Genomic DNA, 21,255 nt, shown 5'->3' with positions numbered 1-21,255 from the left:
CAAAATCTGATTTAAACACGACTGTTTCCACTCCGACTTTAATACAGCTACACCATTGTTTGGTTTCCATGGTAACACGTCTCTTTAGTAGCGTGCGCAACTCAAAGTCTGAGAGGGTGAGGCAGATATTCACAGAAAACAGAACAAGAATCAACAACTACTCTACTCTCTGCTCACTCCTTTCCTGTAAAATACAGGTCCAACCCACACATATGCTCCATCAAGGATGGTGCTACAGGCCGCAAGGCAGTGCACTTACAACTACAATAAGCATGTTAATGTTAATCTAACAGCTCCGGCGATCCACTAGCACCGCCCCCCCCCTCCCCTCCAATTTTGCATTTTGAAATGCTCCCGATTTCTGAGGTCTAAAGGTTGGCAAGTATGACAATAGCACAGATGCCTTCACCACGAATGGCTACAAAAATATCTCATATCCCAAGCTTATTATCAACGAGCTGATGTTGCAGCTGAAATGTTCTCCAGGTCACAAAGTCAACCTCACATAATGATGTGATACCAGTTTTCAAGCACAGTAAATATTCTCTTCCCATCGTATATGATGGGACCAAGGTGATGATGTAGTAGGCTACATGGTTTTAATAATACTTTTGCCTTTCAATGTTTGCCATTTCAAACCATGAGCATGGTTTAAATAATATTTGCCTTGATTTACAATATGTTAACCTTCATTATAGTCCTTGACAGCGGTCTGTACTGCTGTATTAACAACATGTCACATGTTAAGAATTTACAATCAGAATCGAGTATTCAACGAAGCCCTGTAATACAATTTGTTAGTAGCCTTAAGGGCCTACACAGTTGTTATGCTACCACATTGCCCTTCACTGGATGCATAATGAGCTGCACTAAACTACATTTTAGCATTTAAAATACCTAGCTATTCTTTTGCGGTTATTTTGGTGAAAGTAACTAAAAAGTAACTAAAGTAGTGTAACTCATTACATTTCAGAGACAGTAATATTGTAATGTAACTTATTACTTTCAAAAGAGAGTAATGAGTAATATGTAATATATTACATTTTGGAAGTAACTTGCCCAACACTGACAACTACACATCGCTTCCCCATCATGAATTGTTAGATAAAAAAAGTTTAGCGAGGTCCGGTTACACATATGTTGAGCGAAAATAGCGGAAGGATACAAAACAAACAATCCAGACGAGGCTGGTGTTTGCCACGTGTGACGTCACACAGCTGGGTTAATGGCTGGCAAGCTTTTCGCTACCGGAGCGGAATAACACGGGAAAGTGGCACACATTTCATGTTATTTGGGGGGTATTTATGGAAAGAATCATTGATGTTGATATGTCAAATGAAACAGTGGAAAGTGATGAAGCGATTTATTAACACAGAATAACATTTATTTTGGACATTACATGGACTTTAAGGTAACACCTCATTTATAGGGCCCTTAGTTTCATAAATGCTACAGAGCAATTGATATTTGGGACATTTTATGAAAAGGGTATACTATTTTCCATACATAAATATTTCAGGATAAAATAAAAAAATACTGGACAAAATTAAGTTGAATGTAAGCATTACACAACGCAGGGACTTTGGTTTCTATGTATCAATCAATGCAAACATCTGACTCAGCAGATTTACACAATTGTGAAGAGATCAGTTAGAATATGATTGTCACACAGTATCTCTTATACAAACTAAGATGGTCTGTTTCCAAAATCGGATACATGGCCTCAAAGAATAAGCCTCAGAGGAGTAAAGTGCATTTTACCATCAATTGATACACTGAGTACAAAAATCGAAGCCTGCGACATTTCAGTAACACATATTCATGGCGTTAAGATCATACCTGTAGAGGTCATTCTATTTTACCCAGCAGAGCAGTGAAAAGCTGTGTCTATCTTAACCCTTTGATACTCAAGCTATGCATACCCCTTCTAAGGGACAACATGGGTCAAAAATGACAATGTTTTTTCATGCATGGCTGAGTGTTTCTTAGCTATATTTTTGGAAATCCATTTATTTAATCATTTAATATTCCAAGTATTCATTAAATGTGATAACAATGATAAACAAAACATACTATAATAATAATCGTGTTAAAAATAATTATTTTATCAGTTATTTGGACCAAACAATAAATGTGGCTGGGTGGTGTTGTGTGTTTGGTCCTTTTAGCCCATATCTTTCCATTGCCCCTGTAATGTGCTTTTTGAGGTGGGGCGTGCCCTCCATGCGCCTCTTCATTCACTATATTTACAAAAGTATTGGGTCACCTACACATATCACCTACAGGAGCTTTTATGACATCCCATTCCAAATTCTTAGGCATTAATATGAAGTTGATCCCCCTTTTGCAGCTATAACAGCTCACTCTTCTGGGAAGGCTTCTACAAGATTTTGGAGTCTGTCTGTGGGAAGGTTTGCCCATTTATCCAGAAGAGCATGTGTGAGGTCAGACACTGATGTTGGACGAGAGGGCCTGGCTCTCCATTCTAGTTCATCCCAAAGGTGTTCAAGACTGAGGTCAAGTTCTTCCACAGCAAACTCACCCAACCAGGCCTTTATGGACCTTGCTTTGTGGGCCTCAGTCATGCTGGAACAGAAAAGGCCTTCCCCTATGAAGGTAGATATGGTGCAAAATGCGAGAGCGTGTAAAACCTGATGTGAGCACTTGCAGAAGTGTACATACATTTACACTTGTATAAAATATCCACCTATCTGTGAACCAAATTTGAAGTCACAGAAGAAGAAAAAAAAGATAAGGTTATTTTCCATTACAACTGCAACTTGGTTATTGCAACCTCTCAAATCAGTCATTAGGCGAAGCTATCAGAACGACGAGGCGCAAGCTCGGGTCAGTCACACACAATTGACTACTGTGCAGGCAGGGCCCTGCAGTCATCCAGCTCATCCTGACATGGCTGTGTGACTGACCCGCCTCCTCGTTCTGATAGCTCCGCCCCTTCACTCCAATCCCCCTTCCTCCCCATGTTCCTCCCCCCACATCTACAGGTGTAAATTACTTTAGCGACACATTCATCGCAAGAAGTGTAGCAAAAGTCAAGGCCGCCGATTCGATTTATACTGCCACAGAGCAGATTTGTGAAGTTGTAATGACTGATTTGAGAGGTTGTAATAACCAAGTTGCAGTTGTAATGGAAAATATATTAAAATATATATATATTTTTCTGCAAGAGAACATTTCATCACTAAGTAAAAAATGTTTCTACAAGCTACAAAAATGTGTTCTTCTTCTGTGACTTCAAATTTGGTTCACAGATACGTGGATATTTTATACAAGTGTAAATGTATGCACACAAGCTCAGATTTTCTTTCTGCAAGTGCTCACATCAGGTTTTACACGCTCTCGCGTTTTGTACCAAATCTACCTTCATATTCCCCAAGCTGTTTCCACAAAGTTGGAAGCATAGAATTGTCCAAAATGCCCTGAAGCTCCCGGCGCACAGTTTTGGTGCTGATGTTAATGCCAGAGCTGGAACTCTGCAGTTATTGAGTCAGCAGAGCTTTACGCACTATGCTCCTCAGCTCTTTGCCCAGCTCCTTGATGAAACGCCGCCGTACATTGGTCACACCACCCATGTAATCAGGGTGCAGTAAAGATGGAGTAGGCATTGAGGGTGGCAACATCGAGCACATTGTGCCAGAGCACCATGGGCCTCCTCCATGTTCTCCGCTTGCATGTGAACTCCGGCACCAACCGTTCAGGGAACCATCTGATCCATTGTGTCCACTCCTGATTTTGTTATGTTATTATTACTGAATCACTTCTGGTTTCTTCTTTACACTGTTGTCATCCACTGCTCTGTCATCATGCATGGTTCATATATAACTTGTTGCTCACATTAATGGGCTCTTCAATGTGCCCTTTGCTCCTTGACTGCAGCTATAACCTAACCGGTGTGAGGACAGAAACTTTTCAATTTTTTTAAATTCACATATCACCAGCACCATGGCCAGCAAACCATGCCTGTACATCTGTTACCTCATCCACACACATATTGGATACGTATAAAGTTATGTTATGTGTGTGTGTGTGTGTGTGTGTGTGTGTGTGTGTGTGTGTGTGTGTGTGTGTGTGTGTGTGTGTGTGTGTGTGTGTGTGTGTGTGTGTGTGTGTGTGTGTGTGTGTGTGTGTGTGTGTGTGTGTGTGTGTGCTCATATATAACTTGTTGCTCACGTTAATGGGCTCCTCCATGTGCCCTTTGCTCCTTGACTGCAGATATAACCGGTGTGAGGACAGAAACTTTGCCAATTTTTTTAATTCACATATCACCAGCACCATGGCCAGTAAACTTAGACACATTTTTACGGGATTGTTGATTTTGATTTCGTTGCATTGGACTGTGTCTGTTTCAGGTAAGGATCGGTTACATATTGCTGCTCTTAGACAAAAATGTGATATCTGTGATATCTGCGGAAACTAAGACTGCCGACTGCTTTCAGGTTTTACTTTTTACAACTGGATTTCAATGGCAACACAAAGACATGCCAAACTGTCAGCAAAAAAAATAATCAACTAAAAGATAAAGAATAAATAGGTTGGCATCTTTTTTGTCATTTTTGTCATCATGTCATCATGCTGATGCTCTCTTAACCATTCTTAAATATTCACTAGTTATATAACTCATTTGTTACCGAGATGTTTGTGTCTAATTGGTTCTAGCATGGTGGGGAAATGACCTGTCCTGCATGAATTTGCTAGTTTAATCGGCAGTGATGAGCTAATTGGTTTTTACTAGGGCCGGGACTTTAACACGTTAATTAAGATTAATTAATTACACAAAAATTTACGCATTTTAATCGCACTTATTTTTGCCCTGCGGAACGTTTCTCACTGGATGAGTTTCAGGCGTACCGATTATACTGGAGCACCAACTAACGTTCATGACTTCAGACAACAACAAACCACAGTGAACAATAGTCAAACATGAACGAAGAAGCTGATGAGACCGCTTTGGTTGGCCCCGTGGATTGGAAATTTTGTTTTAAAAACGGACGGATGGAAGCGTCGATAAGAGCACGGTTGTATGCAAATAATGCAAAAAGGAATTTGCATATCACCGCAGCACATCAAGCCTCAAGTATCACCTCGCGTGGACGTTAGCCCGACTCCGAGTACAAGGACCCACACCAAAGTTGCCCTCAGAAATCGGGAGCATTTCTAGTGGATCGCCGGAGCTGTTAGATTAACATTAACATGCTTATTGTAGTTGTAAGTGAACTGCCTTGCGGCCTGTAGCACCGTCCTTGATGGAGCATATGTGTGGACTGGACCTGCATTTTACAGGAAAGGAGTGAGCAGAGAGTAGAGTAGTTGTCGATTATTGTTCTGTTTTCTGTGAATATCTGCCTCACCCTCTCAGACTTTGAGTTGCGCGCGCTACTAAAGAGACGTGTTACCATGGAAACCAAACAATGGTGTAGCTGTATTAAAGTCCGAGTGGAAACAGTCGTGTGTAAATCTGATTTTGTCAGAAATCGGGAGAAATCGGGAGAAATGCGGGAGAAATATGACCCCGGGAGGAAACCGGGAGAGGACAGTGAAATCGGGAGTCTCCCGCGAAAATCGGGAGGGTTGACAAGTATGACCCACACTCAACCAGATGACTGGTTTCAGGGCCAGGATAACTAAGTCCACGTCTGAAAAAATAACCAGCTCACTGGATTGCACTCGACTGTAGACCACTTGGAGTGGTAGAAGAGAAGGGGCTGCAAAAGGTACTACAGATTGCATCGTCTGACACAACATATGAGCTGCCATGCAGAAAGACAGTGACAAAAAGAATCCAGCAGCTTTATGACAATGAAAAGGAAGATAAAGAGAATTTATTGGAGAAAGCCGAATGTGTTGCCCTGACTGGGGATCATTGGACCTCGGTAAGCAATTCAAATTACCTCTGTGTGACGGCACACTTTATTGACATCTTCTCACTGTTCTCAGGTCAAATATTTATATGCGATTAAAAATGCGATTAATTAATTACAAAACCTTGAATTAATTAGATTAATTTTTTTAATCGAGTCCCGGCCCTAGTTTTTACATACCTGTTATTGCAGTTCCCAATGGATTGCTCATATGGACTTACAATAGGATTCCATTTAACAAAGCCACTTTTGATGTGGATGACATTATCATTTTGTCTTGATATTGCTTTTAGAGGAAGAACTCCATGCCAGCTACTGGAACAACAAGGCGAGACAGGCTCTCCACACTGCCCTGAATGTAAAGCCTGATGTCCACCAAGCCAAAAACCTCATCCTCTTCCTCGGAGACGGTGAGTCTGACTGAGTTTTCCCAGCATTTCAGAGGGTTCTTTCATTTGTGTTTCCTTTCCCTTCAGTTTGTGTGTTCAGGTAAGAATAGGCCATTATAGCTTGCAATTGTGAGTCTCATCATAATTGTGGTGTTGTTCACCAAGGGAGCGAGAGAATACAATAGAAAACCAAACCGCTATTTGTTCTCCAAAAAGCATGGATTTATGGGAAGAAAGAGATTAATGTGTGACATCTGATCACCAGTAGTTATGACTGCTTAGAAAGCCAAGCATTACAAAATGAAATGAGGCTAAACCACAGTCTACACTGCATGAAACGCTATTTCCACATGTGCCCTAAACTGAACACTCAAAATGATAAATCATTGCAAAGAATTCAACAAGGTCTAATAGATAGCTAAAGATTTGAAAACTATTTGTATATTAAATAAATTTCACGTTCCATTAATACTGAAATCTCTTAACTCTAAGGATGACTGGTTACCAGATGATACTATAATATTATACATCAAGAAATAATACAACAAATTGTACACAACATTTAGATGATAAGAAAAAATTGAAATGGAAAAATAGAAAATAATCCAATGTAAAATGAGCTGATATTTTCTGGTATGACCATTAAACCTCTGCCATGACCCGGAACCACACACACACACATAATTTATAGGTCAATTATAGATTTATGGTTAGTGCTGCCTCCACCCTGAACCCACATCTGCTGATAGCAGCACATTTAAGATTGTATCTAAGAATGATTAGAAGCATTATATGAATACAAGTTATTGGCATTGTGACAATAATATAACGTCATGAGGAAGAATTATATATTTGATTTGGAATTCGCACAACTCACAGTCATTTTATAATGCATTTTGCTGATTTTTGTCAAATAAAATAGCAGATTTTCAAAGGCATCTAACTTGAGTCAACTATGAACATAATGACCTCATACCCAGAGAAAAGTAGACAATTTTAGTAAATGTATAGAGGAATTAAAAAATCTTTCTTATCGGCAGTATGACGGAAATTCCCAAATGCACTGAATATATCATGCAATATAAAATAAGTATAATAAAGTTCTTAAAGAAGAAGATATGTGGAATAATGCTGTTTGCTTGGCATATTTTGTTTTTGTAAATAACTTGGATGTCTTTCAATGCTTTTTAAACTGTCATATCAGCTGAGCCTTATGAGGTTCATGGAGCACAATGGCAGCCCTGTGCCTGCCTTGCCTATGTTATCCAACACTCAGGTGTGTTTCCACCTGCTTCCAGGTATGGGGATACCGACAGTGACTGCTGCCCGGATCCTCAAAGGCCAGTTGGCAGGACATTCTGGGGAAGAGACCAGTCTGGTTATGGATACCTTTCCTCACCTGGCACTCTCTAAGGTGAGCCCACTCTGAAAAACACAATCCAAGTCCTCCTGAGGAATGTGCATTTAAAGGTCACCTATTATGCAAAATCCACTTTTTCATGTTTTTTATACATAAACATGAGCCTCTGTGTAAAGAGATTCTGAAAGTTTCAGGAAAAAAGATTTGCTCTCTTTTTGTCCTGATCCATTTATATAAAAAATGAAAATGATCAGATTTTGGCCACTTTATGATGTCATCAAATTGTTTTGGGTTGTGTAGCCATTAGCCAATCACCAACCAAAGTAACCCCCCCACCTTATCACCTGAATCTCCTCCTAGAGCACCATTGTGTTCTTTTTAACCAAATATCTCTCAGAGGGGCATGGGGAGGGGCTCCTTATTTTCATCTAAAGTAACAGACACAGAATCAGCACTTTTGAAACAGGGCTGAAACAGAGGGGATTATGGGATGCTACAATGCATGATCTGTTTGGTATTTCGAGCAAAACACTTCAGAGACATGTTTTGTATATATCTGACACATGTAATATATCGATTAAAAACAGTATAGTAGCGGACCTTTTAACTCTCTAAATGAGGTTGAGATGTATGGCCTTCTTGTAAGACATACAGTACAAGGCTGTTCAAAGTGATTTACTATTACAGCCTCTCAACAAAAAGGTTGTCATGGTATTGTTTGGCTTGGGCTGACATTTGACAGTTTGATTAGAAATCAACAACAACAACAATGTGAGCAAGCTGCATTTTTAGGTTGGAGATAGTTATGATATGTCATGACCAACATAGAATTCCTACGTGACACAGAAAGCCAGTTATATTTATCTTGACTGTGACTCAGCCTGTAACACAGACTAACATATCTTTTACCAAATCTTGTAAATGGTAAAATAATTCTTAAATGCATGCAGTGTTGTCTGCATGAATAATATGAAAATGACATTTGTCCACCATAGACTGGACATTCAGTATGATGAAAGTGCTAGATTGATATACTAAATGAATGGGAGCATCTACTAAATGCCTTAGATATTTGCCTCTTCAGACATACAACGTGGACCAGCAGATGCCTGACAGCGCCGGCACAGCCACAGCCTACTTATGTGGTGTGAAGGCTAACTACGGCACTCTGGGTGTCAGTGCCGCAACTCCAAGGTACAACTGTAATGCTACCTACGGAAACGAAGTCACATCTATTCTGCACCGCGCCAAGAAAGCAGGTGAGCTCAGGTTTAAACACCTTAACTTTATATTGTTTTATTTCGACTTCAATAGATGCTTCCTTGTTGATGTGTTATTCACGTAGGAGATGTACTCAGATGTACAGATTCGCTCTTTACTTTGCTGGTTTATTCATGTTATGCTCATGTAAGACGTCTGTCACTCACAACATCTATCATTTTTACATAACCATAGATCTAATCTTTAAAAGTAATCAAATGTTCAATGAAAAATATGAATTACAGTGCTATTGATACACAGATTATCTGAACTGAAATGTGCATATTGTTAAAAAATAATTTGCATCTTCTGTGGATCATATCTGTCTTCAAAATACATTTTGTTTCACATTTTGAGCTGCTCTGTTTCATAGGAAAATCTGTAGGAATTGTCACTACAACCAGAGTGCAGCATGCCTCTCCTGGGGCCAACTACGCTCACACTGCCAACCGAGGATGGTATTCTGACTCCCACCTCAGCCCTGAGGCTATCCAAGACGGCTGCCGCGACATTGCTTACCAGCTAGTTCATAACACAGAGATAGATGTAAGCCTTAACGTCAACACATTTCTGTAAATCCTGTGTCACACTGTCCCAAAATTGACACCAGATGTACACACGATAAAGGAAATGTTCAAATTCGGCTCTGATCTTAACAACATCGGGCCATTCGTGAGGGCATCTTAAGCCATCGTATGACCGCCGGTGGAGTTTCTCAGGCTCCGGCAGCAACTTTGTGAGCGGTGGCAAAATCTTTGGCATTCCAAAAAATTGCCGAAAGACCTTACGAAGGTTCATTTTCGTGTTGAATTTGTGTTTCCATTTTGCCCTTCGTAAGGCCAGCGTAAGGGCATCTGGTCAAATCGTGTCATCTTCGTCTTTACTTCGTGTGATCATCGGTGCCATCGGGCATTTTTCGCCTCACGAAGACAATACGAAGGAAACAAGAAGCTGCCCGATTGTCTTTGGAAGGCAACACGACCACGTGAAGCCCTCGCAATGCCGTCCTGTAGCCATCGTATTATAGTCATGGGTGTATAATAAGAACAGGATACAGCGTGGGAGGCGGGGTCTTGTTCTTTCCTATGAGAGCTGCTCATTGGCGCGGGAAGACAAAATGGCCCAACTTTTGAGAGAGCGAAACGTCACAGATTACCCGTCATGCCTGGGCGTCAGAGCAGAAGAACCTGTATGTGCAGTCACAGAGCAGGCCCCCATTAAGCCCCGCCCCCCAAGCTCCCACTCTCGCTCAGTAGAATGAATGGAGAGAGAAAAATAAATCTAAATTCGGCTTTTAGTGCATTTTACAACTTTAAGGACCGAATGATTCTAATAAGGGCTATACAATAGTTCATACTGGGTAGTTTATTTAGTTTAAAAATAAATTATTCACCGATTTACAGACGTCTCTTTCCCCATGTTAGTCAATGGGGAAAAAGTTGTTTTGGGCCGGGTGACGTCACGGACTGATATGTGCAGCAAATCGCAGTACCGCCGTTTGGACAAAACGAATATTGGCACAGAGTCCGGCGCACTTCCTGGGGGCTTGATTATAGTACGATGACATCGAGATGGCACCATGGTGTGCAATGTTTCCTTTCAGATCGCTTCTCTGGTTGTTTTATTGCACAACAAAATTGTGTTAACATATTATTGTAAATAACCCAATTTGTGTTCTGTGAAACTGAAAAGGATATTACATTGTTTGTGTTACTTTTGTTGCAGTTGTTGTATGTCTTAAATGTAATTTAGGTTAACTTCCTGTTCATTTAGATGCTTTTGTTTTGAAGGCGAGTTTAAGCTGTTGACAGGAAGTTGTTGTTGCTATGGAAACAACATGACGGAGTGCCACAGTGACGTGTCCTAAAACCCGGAAGTAAGTTAGCATTTGACCACTTCCAGTTCCTTCGACAAAAACCAATGCAATTTCTCCATAGGATTTTGGAAAATAGCTCGAAATAAGGTCTGTGGTGGACACAAATTGAAGAGACAGATCACCTTTTGTTCAGCCGGATAATATCCACATGTCTACCCTAATTTTATAATGTTCTAATCATAAATCTAATCGATAGATTTATGATCGATTTTAGGACGCGTCACTGTGGCACTCATATCTTCTACATATAAAGACGGGAAAAGTAAAGAACAAAATCTGAAAATATCAGTGACAATTTTTATTATATATAATCTCAAGTTTCTAAAATGTAAAGTCCCATAGTACTTTAACATAATTGTTTTTGTTACTTTCGTTGCAGTTGTATGTCTTAAATGTAATGTAAATTGTTGCCTTCGTGTGTGGTTCGGGCGCCATCGTGTGGCCTTCTGTAGGCATCGTACTTGCTTCGGCTGTTGCTTCGGATGTTGCTTGGCCGTTGACCAAGTTCGGGGCCATTTTCGTGCGAAATTCACAATTCCATATTCGTGTGTCCATCTGGTGTCAATTTCGGGACAGTGTGACGCCCGCATAACAAAATACAAAAAAAACATGTGTGGCTGAGCATATGTTCTAGAATATGTCTGAATCATTAGTAACTAGGGTGACGGATGTTTTGTTCTCTTCTGCATGCTCTGTTCTCTACTATTTCATTATTAAATCCCATCATCCTCACCAACACAAGAAACTTCTCATTGACACAAGAGATATATAGCACGGTATTTTGCAGTATATTAATATTAACTGCTACCATGTCTCTTCATACCAGGTCATACTTGGTGGAGGTCGACAGTACATGTTTCCGGTAGACATGAAAGACCCAGAGTATCCAACTTCTACAGGAGACCGAGAGGATGGACAAAATCTTGTTGAGGAGTGGCTCAAAAACAAAGAGGTAATTTCTTCCAAGGGTACTTTTGATTTAATAATTTTAAAAATGTTAATTGTTTCCCCCACCCTTCCAAAAACTTTGAATTAATTTCTTTTTTATTTATTTATTACCTACAGAAAGCTAAGTATGTTTGGAACAAAGCTGAATTTGATGCTGTCAAACCTGCAAACACAGACTTCCTGATGGGTAAGAACTATTTAATTCAAAGTTTTGATCATCATTCCTGAGTCTTCTAAAGCAAAACCACAATAACAAAAATATATTGTGCTTAAAGGAATAACTGAAATGTCTTTGAGCAAATAGAGTGAATAAAGAAATATGAATACCATCTCCTACACTCCTTCATTTGCGATTTAGCTATTTTCTGCCAACTAAAATTACACATATTTAATTGTGTCTATTCAAAACTGGACAAACCTTTTCTGCATCTAGGTCTTTTTGAGCCCAAAGACTGCCACTACGAGTTGGAGCGTGATTCGTCTATGGACCCCTCCCTTGCAGAGATGACGGAAAAAGCAATTAAGATTCTCAGCAAGAACAAAAAGGGATTTTACCTCTTTGTTGAAGATAAGTGTAATTGTTTTCTGTACATATTTCCCAGACAGCAACCAACCGAAAAAACGTACTTTCAGTGTTTCTGCCCCTCACACCATACATTAACTTAAATTCTGAATAACTTTTACGAGGGAAATACTGCTGATGCTAATTTGTTATTAAATTACTTTATTTTGAACTTTAAGTGGGAGAATTGACCATGGCCACCATGGAGGGTGGGCCAAAAAAGCTCTCTATGAGACTGTTGAGTTTGACAAGGCGATCGGGCGAGCAGCTGAGCTCACCAGCGAGCTGGATACCCTGTCAGTGGTCACCGCTGACCACTCACATGTCTTTGCCTTTGGAGGATATTCTGCCAGAGGAAATTCTGTTTTCGGTAAGAATAATTATATTATAATAAAAATAATAATAACAACTAATAATAATAAATAACTTATAATTTGATGAAAAGAAGAAGCAAATTTTAATAATAAAAAGTGAATTTCATCTGGTGATCCACATTTGTACAATAGAATCCTCATTTCTTCTGTGATTACAGGGGTGTCTCGCTCACTAGCTGAGGACGGAAAACACTACACCACTGCTGTCTATGGAAACGGACCAGGGTACCGCAATGGAACCCGTCCAGATATGAATGAGTCAATTTCATGTAAGTATACATTGATAATATTTCTAGATAAAGCAAAGTAATTTAGTAGCTCCATCTTGTGGTGTAACAACATTCCTACTCCTACAGAGAACTCCATGTAGGTGTTCAGAGTGACACAAATGCCAAGATGAGAACCATGAACAACCACATGCTAACTAATATGAGAAAGTGCTATTGTTCCAAGCTAATGTTGGTTCTTTTTAAAAGGCAGCAAATCATTCCAGTGTAATACATGTATCAATTCTATCTATCATGTAAAAGCTTTGCAGCTGTTTGCCATGTGGCTGTTTTTGATTTGATTTTTGTTATACGCATGTGGCCAATTTAGCTACTATAATTGTCTTTCGTCCCATTCTTCCTCAGCGGGTGATAATTACCATCAGCAGGCTCCTGTCCCGCTTGAGTCAGAGACCCACGGCATAGAGGATGTTGCCATATTTGCCAAAGGTCCCATGTCACACCTTTTCCATGGGGTCCAGGAGCAGAACTACATTGCCCACGTCCTGGCTTATGCTGCCTGCCTGGAGCCCTACGAGAACTGCGAATTGCCCCCGCCTGACCACGCTGGATCCATCCACCCCAGCCTGCTGCTCCTCCTGATGGGCCTCCTTCTCCACTACTTCTGCTCTCTCTAAGATGGCAGCCTTTGTAGAATGTCCTGACCTTGAAATAACTGTGATGGTTGACATCTTGGTTAAACATAACTTATTCTTTACACTTTTTTAAATGTAAGAGCTGTATAGTTGCAACATTTTGAGATCATTTTTATTTTAAATAATTAATAATTGTTCATGTTCCCAAATGCATCAGTGTTATAACCATGGTTTTAAAACTAAAGTGGGTTTATGGGCTGCAGCATCTCGTAACTGAAACATAATTTTGTTTAGAGCTAACCCTTTATTTTTGGTGCATTTTAACCTTTTATACATGCTTAAATACGTGGTTTATAAGAAAATATAATATTTCTGAAATGGTACATTTAAACCAGGGGTGTCCAAACTACGGCTCGGGGGCCATTTTGAATCGGCCCTCATTATAATATAATGAAATATGGCCCACAAATGAAACAGGTGCTTTTCTTATATTGTACTTCTTAAATATATATGTAAACATATATTACACAGTACAGTGATGAAAATTAGTCGCTTTTCGGCGCCTCCCGCTTTTTTAACGCTGCTTTGGGTGACTTGTGTAATTCGTGGAGAACCGAAGAGTTTTCGTTTTGGGGGGGGGGGTGGGTGGGGGTCCGTCAGTTCGTCCGTTAGTCCGTCCGACTGACGGAAAACTTCTCACTTAAAAAAAGAAGAAGAAATCTCGATCGCAAAATAATTAAACAAGCGAGTGCCTGTTTTTCCTGGCCAAGGACAGGTTCCTTGAACACAACACGAGCGTAACGTGTCTTCACCATAGGTCTTCACGTGGTTATGTCTCGTCTGAAAGGAGTGTAGACTAGACTTGAGTGCTTACGGAGGGCACCGGAACGCCGCTCCAGCTCTTCAAATATTGCAGTACCCATAAGAAGCCGTACACACCGCAGTGTTTGCGTGGCTGTGCCTTTAGTTGTAAGCACAGTGGCGATCTGTTGTTATTAGCATCTGGTTAGCTAGCTATGCTAACAAATGTAAAGAGCTTTTCTACAACCAGGTGGAAGAGAGCTCTCTCCTGAGAGGCTCAAATAACCTCAGCTCAGTGAGGTTAAGGCACACCTTGATATGATCATTATAATTATTAATGAGACATTAGAGACTAAATGAAAAACAGGTATAAAATACTATATGACAGTAACAAAAAAGTTTTTAAAAATAACAAGAATAGAGTTTAAAGTGATTTGTAAAATATCCAAAAAGAAAAAGCTGCTTACAGTTCTGTTTCAAATGGGTGTTGAAAGATGTATCCATAGATCTCCTAATGTTGCTCTCAAAGTGCACCAGATTGATGCTTTTAACTTCAATATTTAAAAAAAAATCTTCCCGGGGGAGCATGCCCCCGGACCGCCCTAGAGGAGGTTAGGTCCCCCCCACTTAAATCATGTTCACATGGATACTAAGTACATTTGCACACATCTTGTGTCCATATCTTTTGGTTTTGGTGGTCATGCCACACCGTCCACACATGCATGCGCGAGTCATGGTAAAATAAGATTAAGATTAAGAGGTGGCTTTTTCTTTGCACATCATGAAAAAAAAGGCCAAATGAATTGTCTGTGATTTTAGTTTTTTTAAGCAGAGGTTGAGTTCAACAATTTGTAGGGACCTCGGAGGATGTTGTAAAAATTGAAAGGAAAAAGGTTCCCCACCCCTGCTGTAAATAATAATAAAAACCCTTGATTTATAACTTAAAATATCTGTCTCCTATTGATCTGAGTATATTATAAATAATAGCCAGTTAATTGAAGCATTATAGCACAGGCCTTTGTCAGATGGTATATTACGCTGTTTCTTTCTGCTTCGGATAGTTCTCTCTTTTTTCACCATACCTGTGTTTGCATCACTGACAGTAGTATTTATGTTGTTAATAAGCCCACTTTTAAAATAAATGTAGTCAATTCATGTTGAAAACATTTTCTAACAAATCTTAGTTGATAAAAAATGATTATTATCACTCTGACGCTTTTGTTTTAAGGAATGAGTTGCCGACAGGATAAATGAAACCCTATAGAGAGCTTTGATGTAGGCTTTTTTTTCTAAAAGCATATTCATGTATCAAGCCTAATTTACCTACATGTTGCTAACTTATAACTTACGAGGCAATATACCTCTGTTAGCATATTTGGACCTACACCTTTTGCCTCTCTGCAGCAGAAAGGTGACTATTCTCAGCAGTTCAAGTTTAGCCTTTCATCACAACGTTATTTATTAGATGCACACAGAGACAGAGAAGGGGCGTGACTCCAACAGCTCTGGGGGTTTGCATTGTGCCTTTGATGTATATAAATAATATACCATAACCAAATACGTACAGTGGAAATCAGGTTGCCAGAGCAGGTCAGTCCAGTGTGCATGTTCCTCAAGGTCTCAGCAGAGTTACAGGTGAGGTAAAGAAAATAAAAGAGAAAAAGGTCAGTAACAACGCACTTTAAAGTAACAAAGCTTTGAATAATTATCTCTTTCAATCATTTTCTCAGTAATCACTCAACTACTGTCTTGCCAACAAACAGATTGACTCATCCTCACTATCATCACAATGAAACACGTCCAGAAGAATGTCATGCAAAGCTGCCTGCCTGCCTTCCTTCAACTCTCCCTGAATAATACACTAATGGAAAGCCCGAGAATATTGTATAGAGTAGAAGTGTTAGGGGATCAGTTGGACCTGCATTTTAGTATGCTTGAGTTGAGAAGAGCAATTATTAGTGCTCGTCAAACCACTCCTGGGAAAGATGGTGTTTGTTACAAAATGCTGGAACACATGACAGATAACACTCTAGTCATTGTGTTAAGGTTGTTTAATAGGGTGTGAGATTCTGGCCAACTTCCTTCAGTGTGGAAACAAGCGATAATAGTGGCCATCCTAAAGCCAGGGAAAGACCCTTCATATCCATCTAGCTACAGACCTATTGCCCTGACATCTCATTTATGCAAAATCATGGAAAGAATGGTTACAGAAAGGTTAACATATATCTTAGAAAGTAAAGCGCTGTTGTCCCCATATCAAAGTGGGTTCCGTAGGGGTCGGAATACAATGGATTCTATATTTTGCTTAGAATCAGACATCAGGAAAGCACAGATCAACAAGGAAGTAGTGATTGCAGTCTTCTTTGATATTGAAAAGGCTTATGAGATGCTCTTGAAGGAAGGACTACTAATCAAGTTAAAATCATTGGGAATTGGTGGTAAAGCATATAATTGGGTTATGAATTCTTTACTGGACAGGAAAATACAGGTGCAGAATATTCAAGTGTTTATGCTGTGGAAAATGGTACTCCGCAAGGTAGTGTATGTAGTCCGTTTCTGTTCAATATAATGATACATGACATTTTTAATCAAGTTCATCCAAGTGTGGGAAAATCTTTGTATGCAGATGATGGGGCTTTGTGGGCAAAAGGCCGCAATGTAGCACATGTTGGAAAGAAAATACAAGCTGCAATAGTTGAAGTGGAGAAATGGACAAATAAATGGGGATTCAGCTACTGACAGAGTAGCTAAGACACAGGTCATTTGTTTTACAAAACGGCATAACATTGCTCCTATATCGGTAAAATTGTATAAGCAACCTCTTGAACAAATTAATACAATAAGATTTCTTGGTGTTTGGTTTGACGGAAAGCTAACATGGAGCAATCATATAGGAACAGTTCAAAATAAATGTAAAAAGGTCAACAATGTACTTCGGTGTTTGGCGGGACAGGAGTGGGGAGCAAGTAGATCATCACTTCTGAATATATATTGGGCACTCATGAGACCTGTATTCGATTATGGGTGTATAGCGTTCATGGCAGCAGCAGAAGAATCAAACCTTAAAAAACTGGATGTCCTACAAGCTCAGGCCCTGAGAATTTGTAGTGGAGCTTTTAAAACATCTCCATGCAATACAGGTGGAAATGGGAGAAATGCCTTTAAGGATAAGAAGAGTAAAGTTAATGTTGGCATGCTGGGTAAACCTTCAGGGGCATAGTGATAGTCATCCTGCGAAAAGTATTTTTGAAAGACTGCTGGGAGCACAATGAGTCACATTTAACAAGTTTTGGATGGATTGGCGATCCAATAAGTATAGGTTTGAATCAAATTCAGTATTGCCCCACAATTCCAATCTCGTCCATTCCACCCTGGTTATTCCCAATGCCAAGGGTAGACCTCAATATACAAAAGGAGTTAAAGGAAAAGAAAGAACTACCAGTATGGCGCATAGTCCAGAATTATTTTTGAAAGATATCACTCAGACTCAAAGATCCAGAGACAGGGCGTGCAGGGGCAGCAGTTTATATCCCAGTGAGTAATACACATTTAAAGAAAAGGGTAACAGACCATGTGTCAGTATAAACCACAGAGTTGTTGGCAGTGGTGTTGTCATTGAAATGGATAGAGGAGAAAGAAATACATAATAGTGTAATTGCATCTGACAGCTTTTCAGCATTATCGAGTGTACGATCAGGTAGATCTTCATCTAGAATGGACATAATAAATGAAATATTTATAATTTTATATAAAATGCACAAACACAAACACTCAGAATTATGAACATAGACATAGAAGTTCCACTCAGCAAAGCGGAGGTTAAAACATTCATACAGAAATATGCACCAACAATATGGCAAGATCATCGGGACCTTAGTGATAAACAGGAAAACATCTTTATAAAATTCAAAGGTATGTGGGGGATGGAAGGAAGGTGGGGTTTAAAAGAAGGGAGGAAAATGTCATTTCTCGGATGAGAATAGGTCATACAGGTCTCAATCATACATTAAGTATAATAGGAAAGCATCCAACCGGAAAGTGTATACACTGTAGCCAGCCAGAAACCGTTGAGAATGTTTTACTGCTTTGCAGGAAATATAGTACTCAGAGAAATGTGCTTTTCCAGACACTGAAGAAAGCAAAATTCCATGACTTGTCGCTATCAGGGCTGTTAGGGAAAACATCAGGCAATATGTATTGTGAGATTATTATGTTTCTAAAAGAAATTGATACATTTAAAAATAATCTAGAGTTTTGGTTCTTTGTTTTGTTTTGTTTGTTTTGTTTATTGTTTTCTGCATAGTCTCTTGTCCACACTCCAGTTCAGAGGACATAGCGTGTTAGTCTATCTTTGATAACCGCGAAGTAGCCGAAATACACCCTGCGAACCGGTTTCGAATCCCGCTCAATCCCTTGTATGTCAGAACATGCATAAATGTAAAGGTGGAGCTTATTTATTATTTTACCACACTTTTGGGTAGGTTGTGTATAAAATCAATGGATCATTTAAGTTCTTCACCATAATCATTCGTGATTCATTGTCTGTTTATATTATTGTATTTTGTAACAGAATCTAAATCTTCAAAGTAACTCATGTTATCAAATCAATGAGGTTCAGAGTCAAATCTTTGCCTCTGAAATGTAGTGAAGTATTAAGGAGCATGCACGGAAGTACATCATTGTACAGTACTTCTATAGATGTACTTAATATAGAATAGTACTTAGAATATAAGTAATATGACAAATATGTATGAGGATTATTGTTATGTTGTGCATTTATTATTATAATTACAACTTTTAATAAATGTATTAAAACTTAAGGACAAAGTATTAAGTAAATATAACAATAATGAAATTGAAATATGATGATGAAATATTCAAAACAGAAACATCCATACTTGTTTTATATGTATTTATATATTTAAAACAACAGTAATAATAACAACAACAATTCTTACAATATGTATAGTAAAGTGTAAAATAAAACTATACAATAAAAACAGTGCAAAATATAACAAAGTGAACAAGTTGCACCTGCTCACAACATTTGGTGATTTAAGGTGCATGCCCTCTCTTTTTTTCCCATACCCTCTTTGCTCCAGCATAGCCCTCCAGTCCTCATTGGACTGGGTCTCTGATTCTTTACAGTACCAATTGCCAAAGTACTGTAAGTGGGCTGGTGGCTTCCTGTCTTTGTTGCAGTTTTTGCAAATGATGGCGTTGGTCTTTTGACATATTTTCTTTTGCCTGATCCAGATTGCTCCCTCTCCTCTTTTATTTTCCTGTACTGCTGTGTGGTGTACGGCACGTTACTCTGACCGGATGTTAGCGCCTGAGTACCTGATGGCAATGGCATGTTGAGAAGCATCATCTGAGAGCCTCCAGGCACAACCTGTGAGGGTCCAGGCACTTGAGGAAGCTGCACAGATGGTACCATGTATGGTGTTGAGAAGGGTGGAGTCGGTGCAAGGAAGGGAAGAGCATAGTATGGAGGTGGTGGTGGGACCTGTGAGATGGTCACTGGTTGGGATCTCTTCTGGAGCTTTGCCTCACCAGCAGTGTTTGGTGGCAGAACAAAGGTGTGAGGCTCAGCCAAACTGCCAGGATACAGAGATGTCCCTTTCTGCATTGCCACAAGAAGCTTCTCAGGTCCTGCCATGGGAGCGTCAGGGGCGGGGATACCCTGCTTCAGGATCTGCTCTTCCTGAGACCTGCAACGCCTGCTGAACCTGCAAAAACATGAAACAATCAATATTAGGAGGCGTGTGGTGCAGTGGGTTGAGTGTTGGTGTTCGGATCAGGTGGTTCAAACCCCACTGCAGTCAGCATGCCTTTGTGTCCCTGGGCAAGACACTTCACCCCAAATTGCTCCTGTGGGGATTGCCCAGTATTGAGTATGTAAGTCGCTTTGGATAAAAGCGTCTAACAAGTAACATGTAAAGTATTAATGAACAAAAGGGAATATTTGTAATGAAAAAGAGTTGGGATTATTTTGAACAGTAAATAATTTTATTGGCTGAGTATTACAGTGTAAGTATACATGTTTTGCAGTATATATAGTGTGCTTATTTACTCACCATTGTGTGACAGTTGCAACATTCACTTCTGGGAGCTGGATGGTGGTCTCAGTCATCACCTTGGTCTGGTCTTCTTTTTGGCGGTGCCCTCCCTTCACATTGGAGCCAGTTTGTGCGTAGAACTTCTTGACCTTTGTTGCTTCCAAAGTGTCTGTAAAGTTGAGAATACCGTCCCGTTTTCGAAAGCGTGGTTCCATCTAGAGAATAAGAAAATAGTCATATTTAAAAAAACTGAGAAGTATGTAATTTATAATAAATATTTAATAAACAAGCTGTAAAAGGTTACACATTGATTCAAAGAAAAACTGATTACTACATACAATACAAATTAAAGATGAATAAAAACAAGTACAAAGGCAGATTATGCATTTAAATGTAATCAATCAATCGAAATGTATAAATAGCCTATATTTTGTATGAAAAACTCGACCTTCATACTATCTATTTAATAATTTCCTCTCAGTTATAGTGTATTAAAGTACCTTACAATGGAAACAGGCCTGCCTACTCAAGTACAAGTATTTCATAAATATAAGGTGGAGTTAACTGCATTGTAACTTCCCTTCACTGTCCCCCCCAAACATTGTTTACAGGTGAGGTTTAATATTTAAATTAATGGTAAAATAAAAACAGGTGTCCGGTTACATTCAAGGGCAAGATTTGTTTTGCTCTTGTTTTATGTGTATATCATATCATGCTGTTAAAGCTCGCTTAAAGACTAAATTCACTTTTAAAACACGTCGGTCGCTGCACCACCGGTGACGGAGAAAAAAAAGACAATAAAAGAAGCTCCGCTCGCTCCGGTCCGAGATTCTCTCTAGCTCGTAGTTATGTTAGTCCTTAACTTAAACTCGGTAAAGTCATAAA

The 21,255-nt window shown here is 39.5% G+C and overlaps 2 protein-coding genes across 2 annotated transcripts; one reads left to right on the top strand and one right to left on the bottom strand.

Annotated features, from left to right (window-relative positions):
• Positions 1–4,211: 4,211 nt before the first annotated feature.
• Positions 4,212–15,258, top strand: LOC307044450 (intestinal-type alkaline phosphatase-like). The gene is made up of 11 exons (XM_079689690.1): positions 4,212–4,370; positions 6,173–6,289; positions 7,567–7,682; positions 8,713–8,887; positions 9,262–9,434; positions 11,591–11,716; positions 11,830–11,899; positions 12,146–12,280; positions 12,453–12,644; positions 12,807–12,917; positions 13,281–15,258. Exons 1-11 carry the CDS (start codon positions 4,295–4,297, stop codon positions 13,550–13,552), a joined length of 1,563 nt encoding a protein of 520 aa, XP_079545816.1. The 5' UTR covers positions 4,212–4,294; the 3' UTR covers positions 13,553–15,258.
• Positions 14,282–20,585, bottom strand: LOC307019641 (uncharacterized protein; the record flags this gene model as incomplete). The annotated part of the gene is made up of 2 exons (XM_079650641.1): positions 14,282–20,040; positions 20,389–20,585. 2 exons carry the CDS (start codon positions 20,583–20,585, stop codon positions 19,350–19,352), a joined length of 888 nt encoding a protein of 295 aa, XP_079506767.1. The 3' UTR covers positions 14,282–19,349.
• Positions 20,586–21,255: the final 670 nt, after the last annotated feature.

This window comes from Notothenia rossii (assembly GCF_949606895.1).
Source record: "Notothenia rossii genome assembly, chromosome: 1".
Classification (NCBI taxonomy): domain Eukaryota; kingdom Metazoa; phylum Chordata; class Actinopteri; order Perciformes; family Nototheniidae; genus Notothenia; species Notothenia rossii.
The sequence above is the reverse complement of the archived record's forward strand: the minus strand, read 5'-3'. Positions and strand labels throughout refer to the sequence as shown.